This window comes from Paramisgurnus dabryanus, chromosome 12 (genome assembly GCF_030506205.2).
Source record: "Paramisgurnus dabryanus chromosome 12, PD_genome_1.1, whole genome shotgun sequence".
In the NCBI taxonomy this organism is placed as follows: Eukaryota; Metazoa; Chordata; class Actinopteri; order Cypriniformes; family Cobitidae; genus Paramisgurnus; species Paramisgurnus dabryanus.
The window spans coordinates 15,966,424-15,982,092 of NC_133348.1; the positions used below are offsets into that span (position 1 = coordinate 15,966,424).

Here is a 15,669-nt window from a genome sequence, read left to right on the forward strand (position 1 = left end):
TTCACCTTATCTGCAGAAGCCTATGCTTCAGCAAGACAAAAAACTCTCTGACTCATCTCACAGAAGAAACAGAGAAAATCTTCCATCCCTCCCTCCTGCTGCACTTCTAGATGCGGACCAAGATCCGCCTCTCTCGCCCTCCCTCCGTGTCCGGACCGCTCGGAGACCCCGTCCACAGCAGGGAAAGACATTCCTTCACATCTGATGGACTGATAATGGTGTCCCTCCTTCCGTTCACTTGACCAGACATGGTTGGCACGCTCCATCTCTCTCTCCCCCTCTCTCTCTCTCTCTCTCTCTCTCTCTCTCTCTCTCTCTCTCTCTCTCTCAGTGGCACACACCCACATGCACACGAATGCACACGTTTGTTCATTCAGCCTGATGCCGTCGGAGGAAGATCTCAGGGGAAGCTAATTAAGTTGAAGGCAGGCCCTGCTGTCTGCCGATGAGCTGCAGAGACTCAAACTAGCCAGCGTCTGAGTTCTCATAACCTGCCTGTATTATCTACAGCACTGTCTTCATATAGTTTAGTTCTGCCTGTCAGTAGATTACCGCCTGTCGTTTATGTATAACTGGCTAGTAGAGGAAGATTAGGAGGAGAGGGAGCAGAAAGCGAGCGAGAGAGAAAGAAATACCGAGATGGATGAATTAGTCGTAGAGCTGATCTATTGGTGGACAGGGGGCGCCATTGAGTAGTCTATGATGCTTTCTGACCGGACCTATTCAGCATACTGATCTATAATAAGATATCATCTGTCCTTCATAGCTGATATGTTGTAATGCCTGTCAATAGAGACAGATGTTTTTTGCAACCACGTTACGATATCTGCTAGGTAATAATGCTAATCAGATAATGCTAACCTGAAACATCGGATGGTGCACATGCCAACTTGATCTCATGGGAAAACATACGTATTTTGTGTGGTGGCAATTTATATGAATTTCAATGTAAATAGTACAAAACATACAATTATCTGAAAAAAAAATCACAAATAAAACCCCACCCCTAACTCCAATGTCATGGGGCAAAAGCAGATAAAAACGTAAATCACTTAAACTTATAGTATGAATAAGATTGCACTACTTTATATTAATAAGCCACATTGTAAAATATAAAGATACTTATTGTCATGCATATGAAAGGACTTCACAACCTAAACCATCACCTGAATTTTTTTTAAAAATCCGTTCAATTTAAAGAGGTCAACAAGTTGGATTCTATTTTTTAAAATGTATATCTATAATTTTAGCAATTCAACAGAAAAAGTTCTTGTCCTTTTCACTTCCACACTAGAGAAGAGGAAATGTGGAAAATGATGATGATAGAGCGGAAAGGCTTGTGTATGCTAGAGCACTCTACCTCATCTCATTTTCCCTTCATATCAAGCTGTTCTCAGCGGCTCCCAGACTGCCTGTTGTTTTCTAAAGCGCTGTCAATCAGGCAAATTTTAAACATTTAAAAGACGTCACTGATCATGTGATCTCAAATTGCTGGCTTTTAAAATTTTCAGTCCAAAAAATCCCTGTTTAATCACCTGAATCCTGCTTGCTGTTTCACTGCCAGCTGCTGGATTTGTCTTTTTTATTCATCTATATCAGTGTGGATCGCTGGTGAAGGATTCCAGGTGGTCTGCAGATTAATTGACTAATTAATAACATAGCTTAATATATAATGATTTTGACATAAAGATGCATAGATATTTAATTCACCTGATAAGTAATCAAACCACAATAATAAATCAATTGATTTAACATTACATAATACAGCAATTTAGTTCTATCACTCATTCAATTGCCTAACAATTTGAATATCAAAATTTTGACACCTACATTACTAAAAATAAAGGTTCCTTAAAGGTTTGGCTGTATGGTTCCACAAAGAACTATAAACATCCACAGAACCTTTCTGTTGCGTAAACCCAGCAAGCAATTTGGAATAAAACCAGGCTAAATTTGGGCTGTCAGTGAAAATCTAATAGACGTCTACCATAGCCCAAGAATAGACGATATGTATACAGTAAGTTTAAAACAAATGAAAGCAAACACCTTGAACACCTGTTGATTTTGCCTACATGTTGGAATATCATAGCCTAGAAATCTAGACGCACCCTAGCGGCCGCAAAATATATTTGCTGCCAGGGTTTAGTCTAGGCACTCACAATACACTTAACCGGTCCAAAAACCAAAATTTGGTCAGGCCAATCACATCGTGTGTAGCGTCTGTGGGGCGGGCTTAACATGATGACGACAGAGCTGCAACGGTTCCTACTTGAAAACAAAGAATGGCTGCTGCTGCTGGCGAACAGCTATCTTTTGAAGCGGCTTTGGCCGCGACTCTGGAGGACTTAGACTTATGTTTTTCTTTAAGAGAAGAGCAAATAAACCCTACTGAAGTCCTTTTTAAGCAAGAAAGATGTGTTTGGAGTTTTGCCGACTGGTTGCGGTAACTACGTCACCTTCTTCGTTGCTCTGATCCGTCATAGCGCTATCCTATTGCGTGCAGAGGCATTTTGAGGGACAACCTTATATCCCGCCCCTTGCATTGAGCCGTTTGTGTGAAGAGTTGCCAGACCTTACATCTTGATGTAGGTCTGGCTAACCAGGCTAGGAATATCATCCATCTTCAAGTAATTTTGGCCAAAATGGCATGTAACCAAATTCAAGGCTATTTAAGGGCTGCAAATCCACTTTTTAAATAACAATATCCTGGCCAGACCACTGTTGTCCGTGATATAAGTATTTGAAATGAAAATTACTTATTAATGTCTAATGACATATCAGGGCCATTTTATGATTTATTGATATAAATTTCTTACATACTGTTCCTTTAAATTATATTAAGCCTTAAACTTCTGCATAATTAAGGGCGTGGCCGCTTGAGTGACGGTTGAACAGCCACTGCTGTCAGACTCACGTAGGCGGGCGTGGTTTCACCTCAGCTTCACCCATGTCCCGCCTCTTTACCCATTTTCGGTTTTCCGCGAGGTGACGCATGGCCAAGATGGCCTTGACACGTCACGGACACTACGTCCATATTGTTTTTAAGGTCTATGGGTCATCCCAGTTGTCAATCATTCTGATGATATGTTGACGTAAGGCCGTCGTACGTGCTCGTCCCTAGGTTTGCTTTCTGCACATGCGCACTTTCAGGTGTATATGTGTGGTGGGAACGGCTTCAGCCATTCATTGAAGCTCGCGTTCTCACCGTGTTTTTTCAAAATGTCTGAGGTTCCCAAGAGAAAAAGTGAAAAAGTGAAGAGAAAGGCCTCTGAAGAAAGAAACAAGACCAGAGTGTTTTTGGGAGAATATTTCACACAGGTTAGGCTTCCCACTGATGCCTCAGTCACAAATTTTCTACTCGACAGGTCAAGTTTGTCATGCTATTTGGAGAAATCCCTTTAAAATCACTGCTAGTAAAAGTTGATGTAAGCAATGATTAGCGATGCTAGCCCTGGCACAAGTCACGAACCGCGCAGACACGTAAACATCTCAATGTATGAGCCATGCATTAATAGGTGTTCCCTCTCGGGAGCAGGTAAAGTGTTGCGCATGTGCATTTTTTTTTTTTAAGTGGAGGGGAGGTTCTTTTAAAAAATTTGGGAACATCTTCCGCTATACCTTTAAGTGCAGTGTACAAACTCCAAGTTTGGTGAACTTAACAATTTAAGTTCAGTCTATGTAGCCACCAGTGAACTTAAATGTTTACGTTTTTGGAAAACCCATTACTTAATTGAATTGATGGAACAAGTTTACTCAATCAAATGAGTTCAGTCAACTCATTAGGGTTTTTAGTGCATTTACTGTAGGTACAGATATACATTTGGTATTGGTTTCTTTAAGGTACTAATATGCACTCTTTAGAACCAATGTGTACCTTTGAGCTACTAATATGAACTTTTTAGGTGCAAAGGTGTACTTCTGAAAGGGTACCCCAAATTATTTGTTTTAATTTTCTTTGAATTCTCTCAATTTTATCTGCATTTTGCTGCTTTCAGTTGTATTTGTGCCCTAAACACTGGGTCAAATTTCTAAACCGACTAAATCGCTTTTTGTACTAAGCCCTTGGACATTTAAAATCTTGCATCATGCTGCACTCTTACCATCCGCTGTCATATTTTCATATTTCTACATGCATTCTTTGCTCTCTCGCTCTCTCTCTTTTCTGCTAATACCCTGTGCTCTGCAGGACTCTGCACCCTACAGTGTGTCTGCCTGCATCTCACGCTCATTAAGATTAAACATGGGACTCTACCAGTGAACAGGCAGGGCTGTGGGCACGGAGGTAACCCAGGTTCACCAGTTGATTGTGGCAATTATGATTTTATTTTCTAAAGCCCCTCAGGAACCAGGGGAGGAATATGAGCATGATTTAATGTTTAACACAGTCTGGTGTTCCTCATACAAATTCAGATGTCTCACTCCTCACAAGGGTGTAGAAATTTGTACTGTTCTGGGTAAGTAAAAGCTGGTTTGAACATCTTAACATATCATCTTCATTAAAAGCCTATTAGAAATGTGAACCCATAGCTCAAAAATGCAAAATGTATTTCTGGTTTCATGACAACAAATTAAACGGCTCAAACACGAACTCCGAGACCTCGCTTCATCCTGCCATGGGAACCCATACGTCTTCACGTGCTCATGGTGGATTTCCAAGCTTAGAAATGGGACGTTGTAGATGCAGAGGTATTGCAACTATCCTGGGTTTGGCTGTCGGCTTAGCGTTCATTATGCATCGAGTGAAGAGGAGGGGGGGTCTCGTCTCTGTGTAATAATATCTCATGCTTGGTTAGAAGCCTGCTGCATAATTAGAGGCGGGAAAGCTGATGAATGGGGGGCATGAGGTGGCACGATGCTGAGCAGCGTGACCCTGCCGACCTTGTTATCATTATGGGCTGCAGGGATGACCAGTCTAGCCTCTGCTTCAGCAAACAGCTGTTGCCTTTAATGGCATCATTTGCTCTTCACCTTGTCACCCTCGCTGCTGTTCTCGCTTTAACTCTCTCTTCATCTCTATCTCTCTATGTGTCTCGACTCATGGTCAAGGGCAGGTGAGAACCTGACAACTCTGACTGGCAGCCTTATCAAGGTGAGGGCTCACGCTGGGCTGATGGTTGTCTAGTGACCAGACCAACAGGTGAGATGGATTCCTCTAAATCTATATGTAAAGCAATAATTCTTCCAAACATTCAAATTATTCATCCACACTTTAAAAAAGTTAGGTTGTTTCAACCCATGGTTGGGTAAAATAAACTCTACAAAAATCCTTGGTTATTTTTAACCCAGCGTTGGGTCAAAGAGGGTTATAGCTGAAAGGGATACAGCTACGCCTAAAATCTTGCCGGATGAGGGTTGTTTTTGTCCCAATCCCACCCCAAATTTAACCCTACACTCAACATTTCACAGGATTAAGGCATCCTATCCAGCCAGAACTGCTGTTTTTATCCTAATCCTAAACCCAACAGTTTGCAAGATGTGGTCGTAGCTGTATCCTCTCTAGCTAAAACCATCAAAGAGATAGAAACCAAGCCTTTGGGTTAAGTTAACCCAGAAAATGCTCATATTTGACCCAACAACGGGTTAAATTACAACTCAAACCCATGTTTGGTTTGTCACTTTTTGACCCACACTGGGTTAAGAAATAACCCAAAGTGTATGGACAAACTGAACCGCTGATTTAAATAAACCTACAAGATTATCATATCTGACCCAAGCATGGGCTGAAACAGCATTTTTGGGTAAAAAAAACCCAACGTAGGTTAATTTAAACCCAACAGTTGGGTTTGTTATAAGCCAACATTTAAATCTTTGCAAATGTTGTATAATTTGCTTTTGGCCACTAAAATATGATCGAGTTATTTTAACATGTCTAAGCAAAAACTTTTACAAGCATTAAGGTTTTAAATTATAATACAGAATATATACAAAAAGTGGTTATACTGTACAATAAAGTTGTATTTGTAAACATTAGTAATTGCAAAACTAGCAATGAGCAATACAGTTTATCAGCATTAATTAATCTTTGTTAAAGGGACAGTAAGTAGGGTTTTAAGTGTTTTATTAATCAAATGACCTCTGCCAGTGATCTGAGTTTTCTTTGTAAGCTTAGAATTTCTCCTCTTTACTTACATTGAACGGGTAAATCCAAGGAGGCTTCCATGTCGTTCCGCCATACTTATAAACTTTAATAGCAGAGAGGGACAAAAAGCACTAGCCTACCAATGCGTTTCCACAACGCGTTTTTATTGAAAACACGTGAAGTAGCTGAAACAGACAAAGAAAATCAGCGATTACATAACGGCTACCGTAGTGCAACATGCATTTGGAAAAGTGAGGCGCTAGAGAGCACTATTTGTTTGAATGAAAAATACAATTTCACCACTAGATGGGGGTAAATCCTACTTATTGTCCCTTTAAAGGTTGTTAATCCCAAAACAATTGTTCTTGTTAGTTTGCTGTCCATTAACTAACGTTAAAGAGCACCTTTTTCTATTTGGTATAATACAATGTGTTTGCGTGGTTTACGGTAAAAAAAAAACATACATTTCCACATACCATACATTATTCCTCCAGAATTCACTCTTTTCCTGAAATTCACGGATTTGAAAAGCTCTGTGTCCCTGATTGGCCAGCTAATCTGTACGTTGTGATTGGCCTGAATACCTCTGACGTCAGCCAGAAAGGTGACGCTCCTTACCATGTTTGAAAGATGCAATGCTAACAGGAGTTAACTTGCAGGCTGTGAGTCCAAAGAGGGATGAATTATGATAATGTCGGTCTTGTCTACATCACCAATCTCACGAAGTAAACTGTTGCCTACAATCCGTGTGTTTGTTGAAATCCAAGTAAAGAGATTTACATGAATGGGACAAAAGGTGTTCTTTAACGGATAAAATGGTGCTTTTCAAGACAGTGTTTATCTTAGTCCCAGACTAAGATCCATGTTTGAGCTGCCTTAATTTCAAAACACCTGAATGTACTAACATAACATATATAAGTGCCACTGTTTTGTCTAAAGATGCACACCAATATTGTTTATTGGTAAAAACTACTTAAATGTCCTAATATCGTTGTTATGTTGAGATTGGCCTCTTGTCCAGCTGTGTTTTTAAGCTCTAAAACCTATCTGAGAAACTGCCCCAAAATGTATTAGTATGAATGCTGTTTAGCTAATGTGATGTTAGACACTGATACAAATGATCACGCCCTGACTTTTCTCTTTCATCCCTCTGGCAATAAAGCAAAAAGCTATTTTTTTGCAATAGTGCAAGTGTAACAAAGACACAGATGTTCCACTTGTTTCCCCTAAACAAATGCTGAATGTTGCTCGATAAAACCTTGCCAAAGTTATAATTTAAAATCCATCTTGACTGGCTCACCTCGTGTACGAGGAGGTACCTTGGCCGCATCATTGGAGAGCATGTGACAGCGAATGAACCTCCTGCTGTGGGATTAAATTGAGTTCTCTGGTAGCTTGATGAGTCAGTCTCATACGCACGCCGTTTGAGGCAGCCTGAAGGCCAGCAACACTGCAAACTCTCCTGAGCTCTCTGATTTTAAGTGGCAGTTCGGAGCACGGCCATCTGCACTATTTGGGTCAAGGACTTTGCGTCATTATCTATGTTTGTTGCTCACAGGGGTATATCCGTACATGCCTTATGTTTCCGGGAGACAATGCGGTCTTTCTTAGCTGCGCAACTTATTAAACTCTAGCGCTAGCTGCTATGTGGTGTATTGTGGGTTTGGGAAAGCTCCTAAGCAGGTGTACTATCTGAGGAATAGGGAGGGTTAATCGAGACAGAGAGAGAGAGAGAGAGAGAGAGAGAGAGAGAGAGAGAGAGATGAGAGATGAGAGATAGAGAGAGAATGAAAGCTGCAGAATGCTGCAGTGCTGGAGCTCACCTTGTCAAGCCCCTCTCTATGGACAGGCCTTGCCCTTGCAAACAGCACAACACCTCCCACAATCCGCTAACCAGCGGGCAGGCATCTAAATCACTAAACCGAGATGCTGTTCGATAAAAGCACATGGTTGTTTGTATTGTCTTTGATACCGCCTTTGTAACCGCTGCATCTATCTAAAATGACTTCCGTCGAGCTCACCGCGTAGTTTACTCTATATGTTTACTTCTCCCTGGCGTTTCTTCTTCCTCCTTTTCCATTACGCACCCTCTGATTCCATCGGCTTCAAAGACGAAACAAAGTAAAAACAAACCCAAGCTTTTCTCTTTACATTAGCGCATCAAAACAAAACGCGGCGAGGGTTTTTGGCAGAATCTTCTCTGTCGTCTTTATCGCAGGAGATATCAAACAGTCAGACTAGTTCTGAGGCAGCAGTTAGTTAGGCTGATGCCGCTCCAGACAGCTGTCATGGAAACAGATGTCTGTTCGGTTACAAGCCGCAGCTTTGCTCCCGTGGTAACGGCTGCCGGAGCCTTTGATTGTGACTCCCCGTGCCTGCTCCGAATGTGGCTTCCATTGAAGTTCCAGCACAAAGAGGACTCGGCGTGTGATTGTTGGATTCATTAGTGGAAATTCCCCTAGACTTCCTTCTAGATTTGAAGGCCCGAGTCAGCAGTGACACGGGTTTTGAAAAGAGCGGAGACCAGATGTTTCATAACGATGGGGTGTTTTTGGTATGCCTCCGTCTTTAAGAAATTAGCACCAATTTTGAATATCAATCGGCCTTTGGAGATCATCCAAATGTTATGTTTTGAAACAACCAACTTGAATAAATAAAACCGAATGTCCATTTTTGCATTAGGTTGCTACATGCTAAGACAGGGTCAGATTACAAATAAGACTTCTATGGAGTCTCCACCACTTTGTTTTTAGCAGCACTATAGTCAGACATCTGAAAATCTGCACAGAACAAAATCCATATAAGTCAAGGTCAGGAATCCTTACGCTGTGAGAGGTTACGAACCCCAAATCCTCCTTGTTTTCAGCAGACAAGGACAATCAAGATTCTCCTGACCTATAACTGTTCTCGCACATCCCACTCTGAAGGTCTTGGATCTCAGCGGGAATTCAGAGGAGCCAAACCCAGTAAGAGAAGGTTAGAACGGACACCACTGCGCCCCTTGAGTCCCACTAGTTTTCGTTTCATAAAAATGAATACGCCTCTACTCTTTCTCAACCTGCTGTGCGGCTTATCTGTATTTAAGACACATTCAGGGCTTCTGTCTCGACACGGCTTAAAGCGCAGGGTAGGACAGAGATAAACAACACAACTCTAGGAGAGAATTGCTGGAATGCTGAACACGAACAACAGAGGCTTTGGCGTCTATTGCTGTGTTAAATGTTTAAAGGTGCCACAGAAAGCATTGCAATAATATGTTAAATTGTTCTTATGTACTTGTATTAAGTGCAAAAATTATCCAGAAAGGTTTTTACATGTCCCTTTACAACCCTAGGATTTGCCTTTAGAATCATATGGTCTATTATTACCTTTTTTGAAAGAGTCATGAAAAATAATTTTTAGCTCTGCTCTGATTGGCTCTAATGCGGTTTCTCAGAGCAGCTCCTTAAGTAGCTCTGTGCGTGTGTGTGTTAACAGAACCGTTTGAGCCTGTATCAGACGAAGATACGGAATTTGAGGAATAATCAATTGTTTGGAGATTGTTAATGGACGTTTCTGAGTGGTAAGGTTATTTGTGTTTTTTCAGAACGGACCTGCCAAACGTAACTGTAGCTTCAATAGTTAAACTTTAGCCTAAACGCTAGCATATAGCTTTAACTAGCACGTAGCACAAACTCAGTAGTCACAACTTTTTTGTGTGTTTTAGCATTGTAATAACATTGTTATTAATGTGTAATTTAAAGGTGGGGTGCATGATTTTTGAAAAAAACCTGTTCGGGCCGAGTACCAAAACACACTTGTAGCCAATTAGCAGTAAGGGGCGTGTCTACTAACCGACATCGTTGCCTGGGTTTCTTATGTGTGGGGTGGGTCTATCAAAAGAAGGTTTTATTGATTATCTACCCCAGATTTTATTGGGGTAGGGGCGTGTTTGTTTAGGTGTTTTTAAATGTCAACATTAGGTGTGTTCAAGATCATCCAGCGCTGTGCAGACCGATCTGCGAGGTTTGACGCTTGTAGTCGAGGGAAGAGCCGAAGACGGAGCCATCAAGTCGGACACATGCTGCTTGCCGTAGTGATGTGTGTGCCGTGATTCCTTTTTTTAATCGCGAATGAAATGAATTAGGTGGTGAACTTAAAAACAAACCTTTTAATAAGAAGTCGCAACCAGAAACATTTTATATCTATTATTTTAATTGCTGCTTATACTGTATGCCCAAAAATAACAGAAACCAAGCATACATTATTAAAATACCAATAAAGTTTCGTTTTTTCATTTTTATTTTATTACATGACACAATAACACATATTTATGCATATTAATGTTTTTTTTTCCTGTTATAAAAACATGAATTTGTAATGTTATTAGTGGAACTGAAGGTTGGATTGAACTCGAAACACACGTGATCGTCGTCATCAGTGAGACGACCAATCACGAAGAGCTGTGTCGTCATCACAACTCCGTGCAGCCGCTCTAGAGATGCTGCACCTAGCCGGCTACTCTTGAAACGCTTTCGCGGTACTTTAAAACCATGTGACACAGTCACGTGGCTTTAGCGCCAGCTCAAGTCGGACAAAACTACTAACCAGCATGCACTACTTCAAATCAGCTGCCGATCGGTCTGCGCAGCGCCGCATGAAGGCAAACACACCTATTAACTTTTAGAGATCATGCACCTCACCTTTAATGTTGGGGCATTTGTCTCGACTACAACATCACAGTCTGTGTTATGTTGAGATTGGCCTCTTTTCCAGCTGTGTTTTGCATGCAGAAGGTTTACATGAGGAGGAGGAAACAATATTGTTTGAGGCTCACGATATGTCATTACCATGTACAAAACTCTTATTCTTCATCTATGCCTAGGTAAATACAGTTTTTCATTCTACGGCACCTTTAATATCTTTCTGTATAAACCAACTAAAATAAGTGATGTTGTTACATTCGTGATTTAATATTCATCTTTTAATAAATGGATGAATGAATTTATTAAGCGTGGATCAAGTTAGCCTTGGTGTTCACTTTAAACTTGACTTTTAAGAGAGACCCCCCAAAATATGCATCTTCAAGTTATAATTAAACCATAACTTATTATTTTCCCCTACATTCTTGCATTATATTACTCTGAGCTAAAAACACGGTAGTTAGGTTCTACCAAAAACATGCATGCAATTGTCAGAAATATGACAGGATGTCATAAAATAATAAAAGGACCTCTAAAGAGACAAATGGCAGGAATATGGAAATGTGTATACGTCAAAGAATCTTTTTTAAGAACAGAACAAACGTAAAACAATAAAGTATAAATCAGGTATGAATACTTTGATGTTATGTCTTTGAGTTATTAAAAGTGACTTGATCAGGGCCAAATGAATCAGAAAAACACAAAACAAAAGTGGATTGTTGAGATAACTAGTCTTTATTCAATGAGAACTGAGCATGAACTGCAGTGACATCTGCTGTTCACAATAAGGCATTTCACTGGTACATTTAATTTAAAAGAAGTTGTCACAACTGAAACTCTGAAAATAAGAGCAAAATTACCCTTGATTTTCAGCACTGAGAAAAATAAAGATATGAATCGATAATAAATTACAGTGGTACAATATTGGTCATGTTGACGAATGACTACAATTATTCGTGTTGCATGCAACACATCCAAAAACTGTTCTGAGAGAAAGAGTATGTGGGAGATGAAAAATAATTACCAGGAATCAATCACAGGATCAATTCAAATGACAGTTGCATTGATATAACAATCAAAAATAAACATATTAAAATAGACATATTTGAACAAGCATCGTTCTATAGAAAGGAAGAAAATGTGTTTGTTGTGCTGTTTTCAACAATACAAAACTAACATTTAAAAAAAAAAAAACAATCAAAACAAGAAAAAGTGCATTAGCTATCATAGGCAAACAACAGCCAAGCCCTAGACAAAAACAATATGCATTATAACATGAATGTGGCAACAGTGCTAACATGGGGGCTTTGCTGCTCCTTCTCTGGACAAACGGTCTGCTTCTTCATTACCTAAAAATCCAGCATGACCTGGTATGTGCATCTAGAAACATAAAGATCATATATTTCTCAATGTGGGGCATCCAAATTGAAGGCTTACATTAAAAAAAACACTTTACTTAAACAAAAATTGCTTTCTGAACATTACTCAGAGTTCAAACTAATATAAAGAACATTTCTACACCAAATTTGGGATTATTAAACTTAAAACAGAAGTGCTGTACGTGCTGTACAACAAATGTCCCGTTTTAAAACTCTGACTGTACAGATGAAACTTACCCATATGACCTCAAGTTCTGCATTTAGTTTGTCCAGCTTTTGGAAGTCTTCTTTATTGATTACAATCCCACCTGATTTAAGTCTCCAGCCATTAGTCTTCCAGTTCTTGACCCAACAAGTGATACCTTTAAAAATGAAAGACTTTAACAACCTGGCACTGAGACCATATGTCAATGTCATGACTTTCACAAACAGTAGGATATATGAGTGAGATTAAGCAGACAGAACATACCGTTTATGGTGAACTTGCTGTCCGTGTACAGCACAAGCTTTTTAAAATTCAGTTCTCTGGCTTGCTCAAGTGCTTTGCACGCCGCCTGTGATAAAACGTTTAATGATAGCGTTAGCAATAACAAGGTAGGAAAAAGGGCACCAAGCACCTAACTCTGAAATGAATGGTACTTACCTGTAATTCTGCTCTTTGGTTGGTCTGTCTCCCTGGAAGCCTTTCAGCCACATTTCTGATGATTGAAATAAGCAAGAGATTCATGTCACAAAATCAAATCTATGCTATTTTGTTTTGAGGGGGCACAAGTTGCTGTCCTGACTAAAATCAAGAACTACTGCGAATTTGAAGTTTTTCAAAGTCCAACTGACCTAAAATCCAAGAAGCTACATGTTATACTTTAATATGCAAGAAATGTTTGATATGAAGTCAATATTAAAAATATTAAGATTATTTTTCACTGTTCTTTACATTATGAAAGATTATTTTATGCAAAAAACAAAACAAAAAAAGTTTTCACAGGCAAGGTCACCAATTTGCTTGAGTGAGGATGTCAAAAATATTAACTCATGCTTTCTTTCCCAGAATGTGAATAATTATAAATGACTCACAGAGGATGACCAGGACCCCAATAAACACCAATTCCTGCACGCGCTCCTTGTTTCCCGTTGGCTGAACAACAGCCATCAGTATACACAACAACTGCATCACCTGCACATCATATAAATCAAGGATATAGCCTTACAACATATTGGGTGGTTTCCCGGACAGGGATTAGTTTAGGCCAGGACTAGACCTTAGTTTAATTAGGAAATATAACAAGTTTTACCAAACATGCCTTACTAAAAACATTATCTGTGTGCCTTCTTAGACAAAACTAGGGGCACTGATGTATTTAAAGCTATGTTAGTGCAAGTTGTTTTCAGTTTGGACAGCTCTTACATTTATTTTAGTCTAGGACTAGTCTAATCCCTGTCTGTGAAGTGGGAAACCGCCCCATAATCTGTTAAAGACTGTAATTTGATGCTTAAAGTACTATTATTATTATTATTATTATTAATATTATACTATAAGTCTTTGTGATGTTTTACACACTATCATATAGGGTGACCACACGTGCCATTCTTCCCGGGACGCATCCCGTCCAGGATTTCGGTGCGTCTTCCGGAAGTCGTATTTGTTGACCACATACGCCATTCAGTTAAAAACATAAGATATACAATCGTAGTTTCATTCTTACCTTAAAATGTAACGGTTGCTTTTCTGTAATAATAATAATAATCCTCTATGACGTATGCAGTCGACAAATAAGACTTCCGGAAGACAAACACCAAATCCTGGACGGGATGCGTCGGGGAAGAATGGCACGTATGGTCACCCTATATCATATGCATTACTTTCCCTTAATATGTACTGTAGTTCACAATAGTTACCCATATATGTAAATCCATCACTACTGACTGCAGATGTCTTTGGCTGTGGGGGCTCAATAAGCTTTGCACGTTTAACACTGGATTTTCCTTCATCCTCAGACTCCTCATGGGTCCTTTTACCTCCAATGGGAACAACGCTTGAGGAGCTAGGTATATTTCTAGGAGGCAGGACCTCATGGTCAACCCCTTGAATGCAAACCAATATAAATGTCAATCACAGCATGTATACAGCATTCCATAAATATATAATAATTTCTGTGATGAGCATGAAATGCTTTAACACAAGATCACTAAACATTAAATAGTACTGAGAAAATTGTGGCAAGCGAGTTGTAAGACTTCAGATGGGGATAATGGGGTAAACTATGCCACTATTACTTGAGCTGCAAAATAATACATTTAGAGGGTAGAAATGGTTTTGGTTTTACCCTCTGACGTCCCATATGATGGTGCTTTTGATTGATTCCTCACAAAGGCCAATGCATCTTCTTCAGAGGCAAACTTCTTAAAAATGGCAGCGGGGAACTTATCCACCTGATTTTTACATTCATCCCTGTAGATCAGAAACCATAAATCGCGGTCATGCAATGCAACAAACATTTACAGTAAACACATCACATATAGTTGCATACTCGCCATGTTTTGTATACTCCTGGTCTGAATCCTTTCCTTACAGCATAGAAGAAATTCCCTTTCTTGCCCATGTCTTCTGTACAAAGTGTCCTGCGTAATACATTAAAAAACCTTGGCAATCTGAACATAATCTCTGCTCAAAACACGATAAGCATGGCCTTTATATCCTTTAGTTGTGGCATTTTTTAGATGATAATTCAAATATAAAATAACCTGACAGAGACGAAACCGGTGACAGATTGCGTATGAGCTCAATAAATAATTGTATGACTTTCGTTTCGTTTGCAAAAACACCACAGAGTCTGATGGCTATACATCAATCAGTCAGTTGACCAATCGCGTTCCTCCTTCGCTTCTTCATCTGCTTTTTTATTTGGAGTTTGGCATACCACCACTTGACACATTACCGCCACCATCTGGAGCGTAGATCAGCTTTGTGAAACGATGCTTAATAAATATTTAATGTTTTAATTTTTGAAATTTCAGCCTTTAACCATCTAAAGCTTTCATTGTAGCAATCAAAGGCATAGGAATGATCGCTTCTGCTAACCCATTGCATCCGCTCGTCTCCATAATGATTATACATTAGACAACGGGGTAATACATGTTTGCATTACGTGCAAAAAATAGAATAAAATAATAAAACAAAATAAAGAGCAAGACATTTTTATAAATCACATGATTCTGCTACGTTGAAAAAGTTTTTGCATTCATCAAATTTAGGGCGTTGTAAAAAACGTGGTTTCACTTTTATATACTTTGATTTTTATGCATAAGGACCTTGTTAACCAAAAGTCATCTTAGCTGTTGTTTATTATACCAAGTTCACAGACAATGTCCTTCTAAAAAACTTTCCATATAAGAACCTTTGGGTAAAGATGCATGAATATGGTATTTTCATAGGCATATTAAATAAATGATCAGTGGATTTTGGTATGATCACAAAATAAACTTTTACTGGAATCAATTCCAATCTTTGTTTTAAATTGCTTACATTTTA

The 15,669-nt window shown here is 39.4% G+C and overlaps 1 protein-coding gene and 1 long non-coding RNA gene across 3 annotated transcripts in view; one reads left to right on the forward strand and one right to left on the reverse strand.

The window, feature by feature from the left end:
* Positions 1 to 5,138, forward strand: part of LOC135738755 (uncharacterized) — a 63,988-nt gene extending 58,850 nt beyond the window's left edge. Inside the window, exon 3 of the long non-coding RNA XR_012334696.1 lies at positions 5,052 to 5,138. This is a non-coding gene — a long non-coding RNA (uncharacterized lncRNA). The remainder of the gene's footprint in view (positions 1 to 5,051) is intronic.
* A 6,337-nt stretch (positions 5,139 to 11,475) lies between these two features.
* On the reverse strand, positions 11,476 to 15,030 carry rnaseh1 (ribonuclease H1). 2 transcript variants are annotated; one of them, XM_065256851.2, is made up of 9 exons: positions 14,883 to 15,030; positions 14,673 to 14,759; positions 14,465 to 14,589; positions 14,037 to 14,222; positions 13,215 to 13,314; positions 12,784 to 12,838; positions 12,610 to 12,694; positions 12,378 to 12,502; positions 11,476 to 12,141 (listed from the first exon to the last, which is right to left on the reverse strand). In XM_065256851.2, exons 2-9 carry the CDS (start codon positions 14,738 to 14,740, stop codon positions 12,055 to 12,057), a joined length of 831 nt encoding a protein of 276 aa, XP_065112923.1. In that variant the 5' UTR covers positions 14,741 to 14,759; positions 14,883 to 15,030; the 3' UTR covers positions 11,476 to 12,054. The 2 variants fall into 2 exon arrangements, with proteins under 2 accessions (XP_065112923.1, XP_065112922.1); XM_065256850.1 differs by having other exon boundaries at positions 14,673 to 15,012.
* Positions 15,031 to 15,669: the final 639 nt, after the last annotated feature.

What these genes read in the sequence shown, in the direction of transcription:
- rnaseh1 (XM_065256850.1), bottom strand. Translation starts at nt 14,797, where the DNA reads ATGTTCAGATTGCCAAGGTTTTTTAATGTATTACGCAGGACACTTTGT. An exon ending in ATCATATGGGACGTCAGAGG is followed by an intron (nt 14,223 to 14,464) that starts GTAAAACCAAAA and finishes TTTGCATTCAAG; the next exon opens with GGGTTGACCATGAGGTCCTG. An exon ending in CAGAACTTGAGGTCATATGG is followed by an intron (nt 12,142 to 12,377) that starts GTAAGTTTCATC and finishes TTATGTTTCTAG; the next exon opens with ATGCACATACCAGGTCATGC.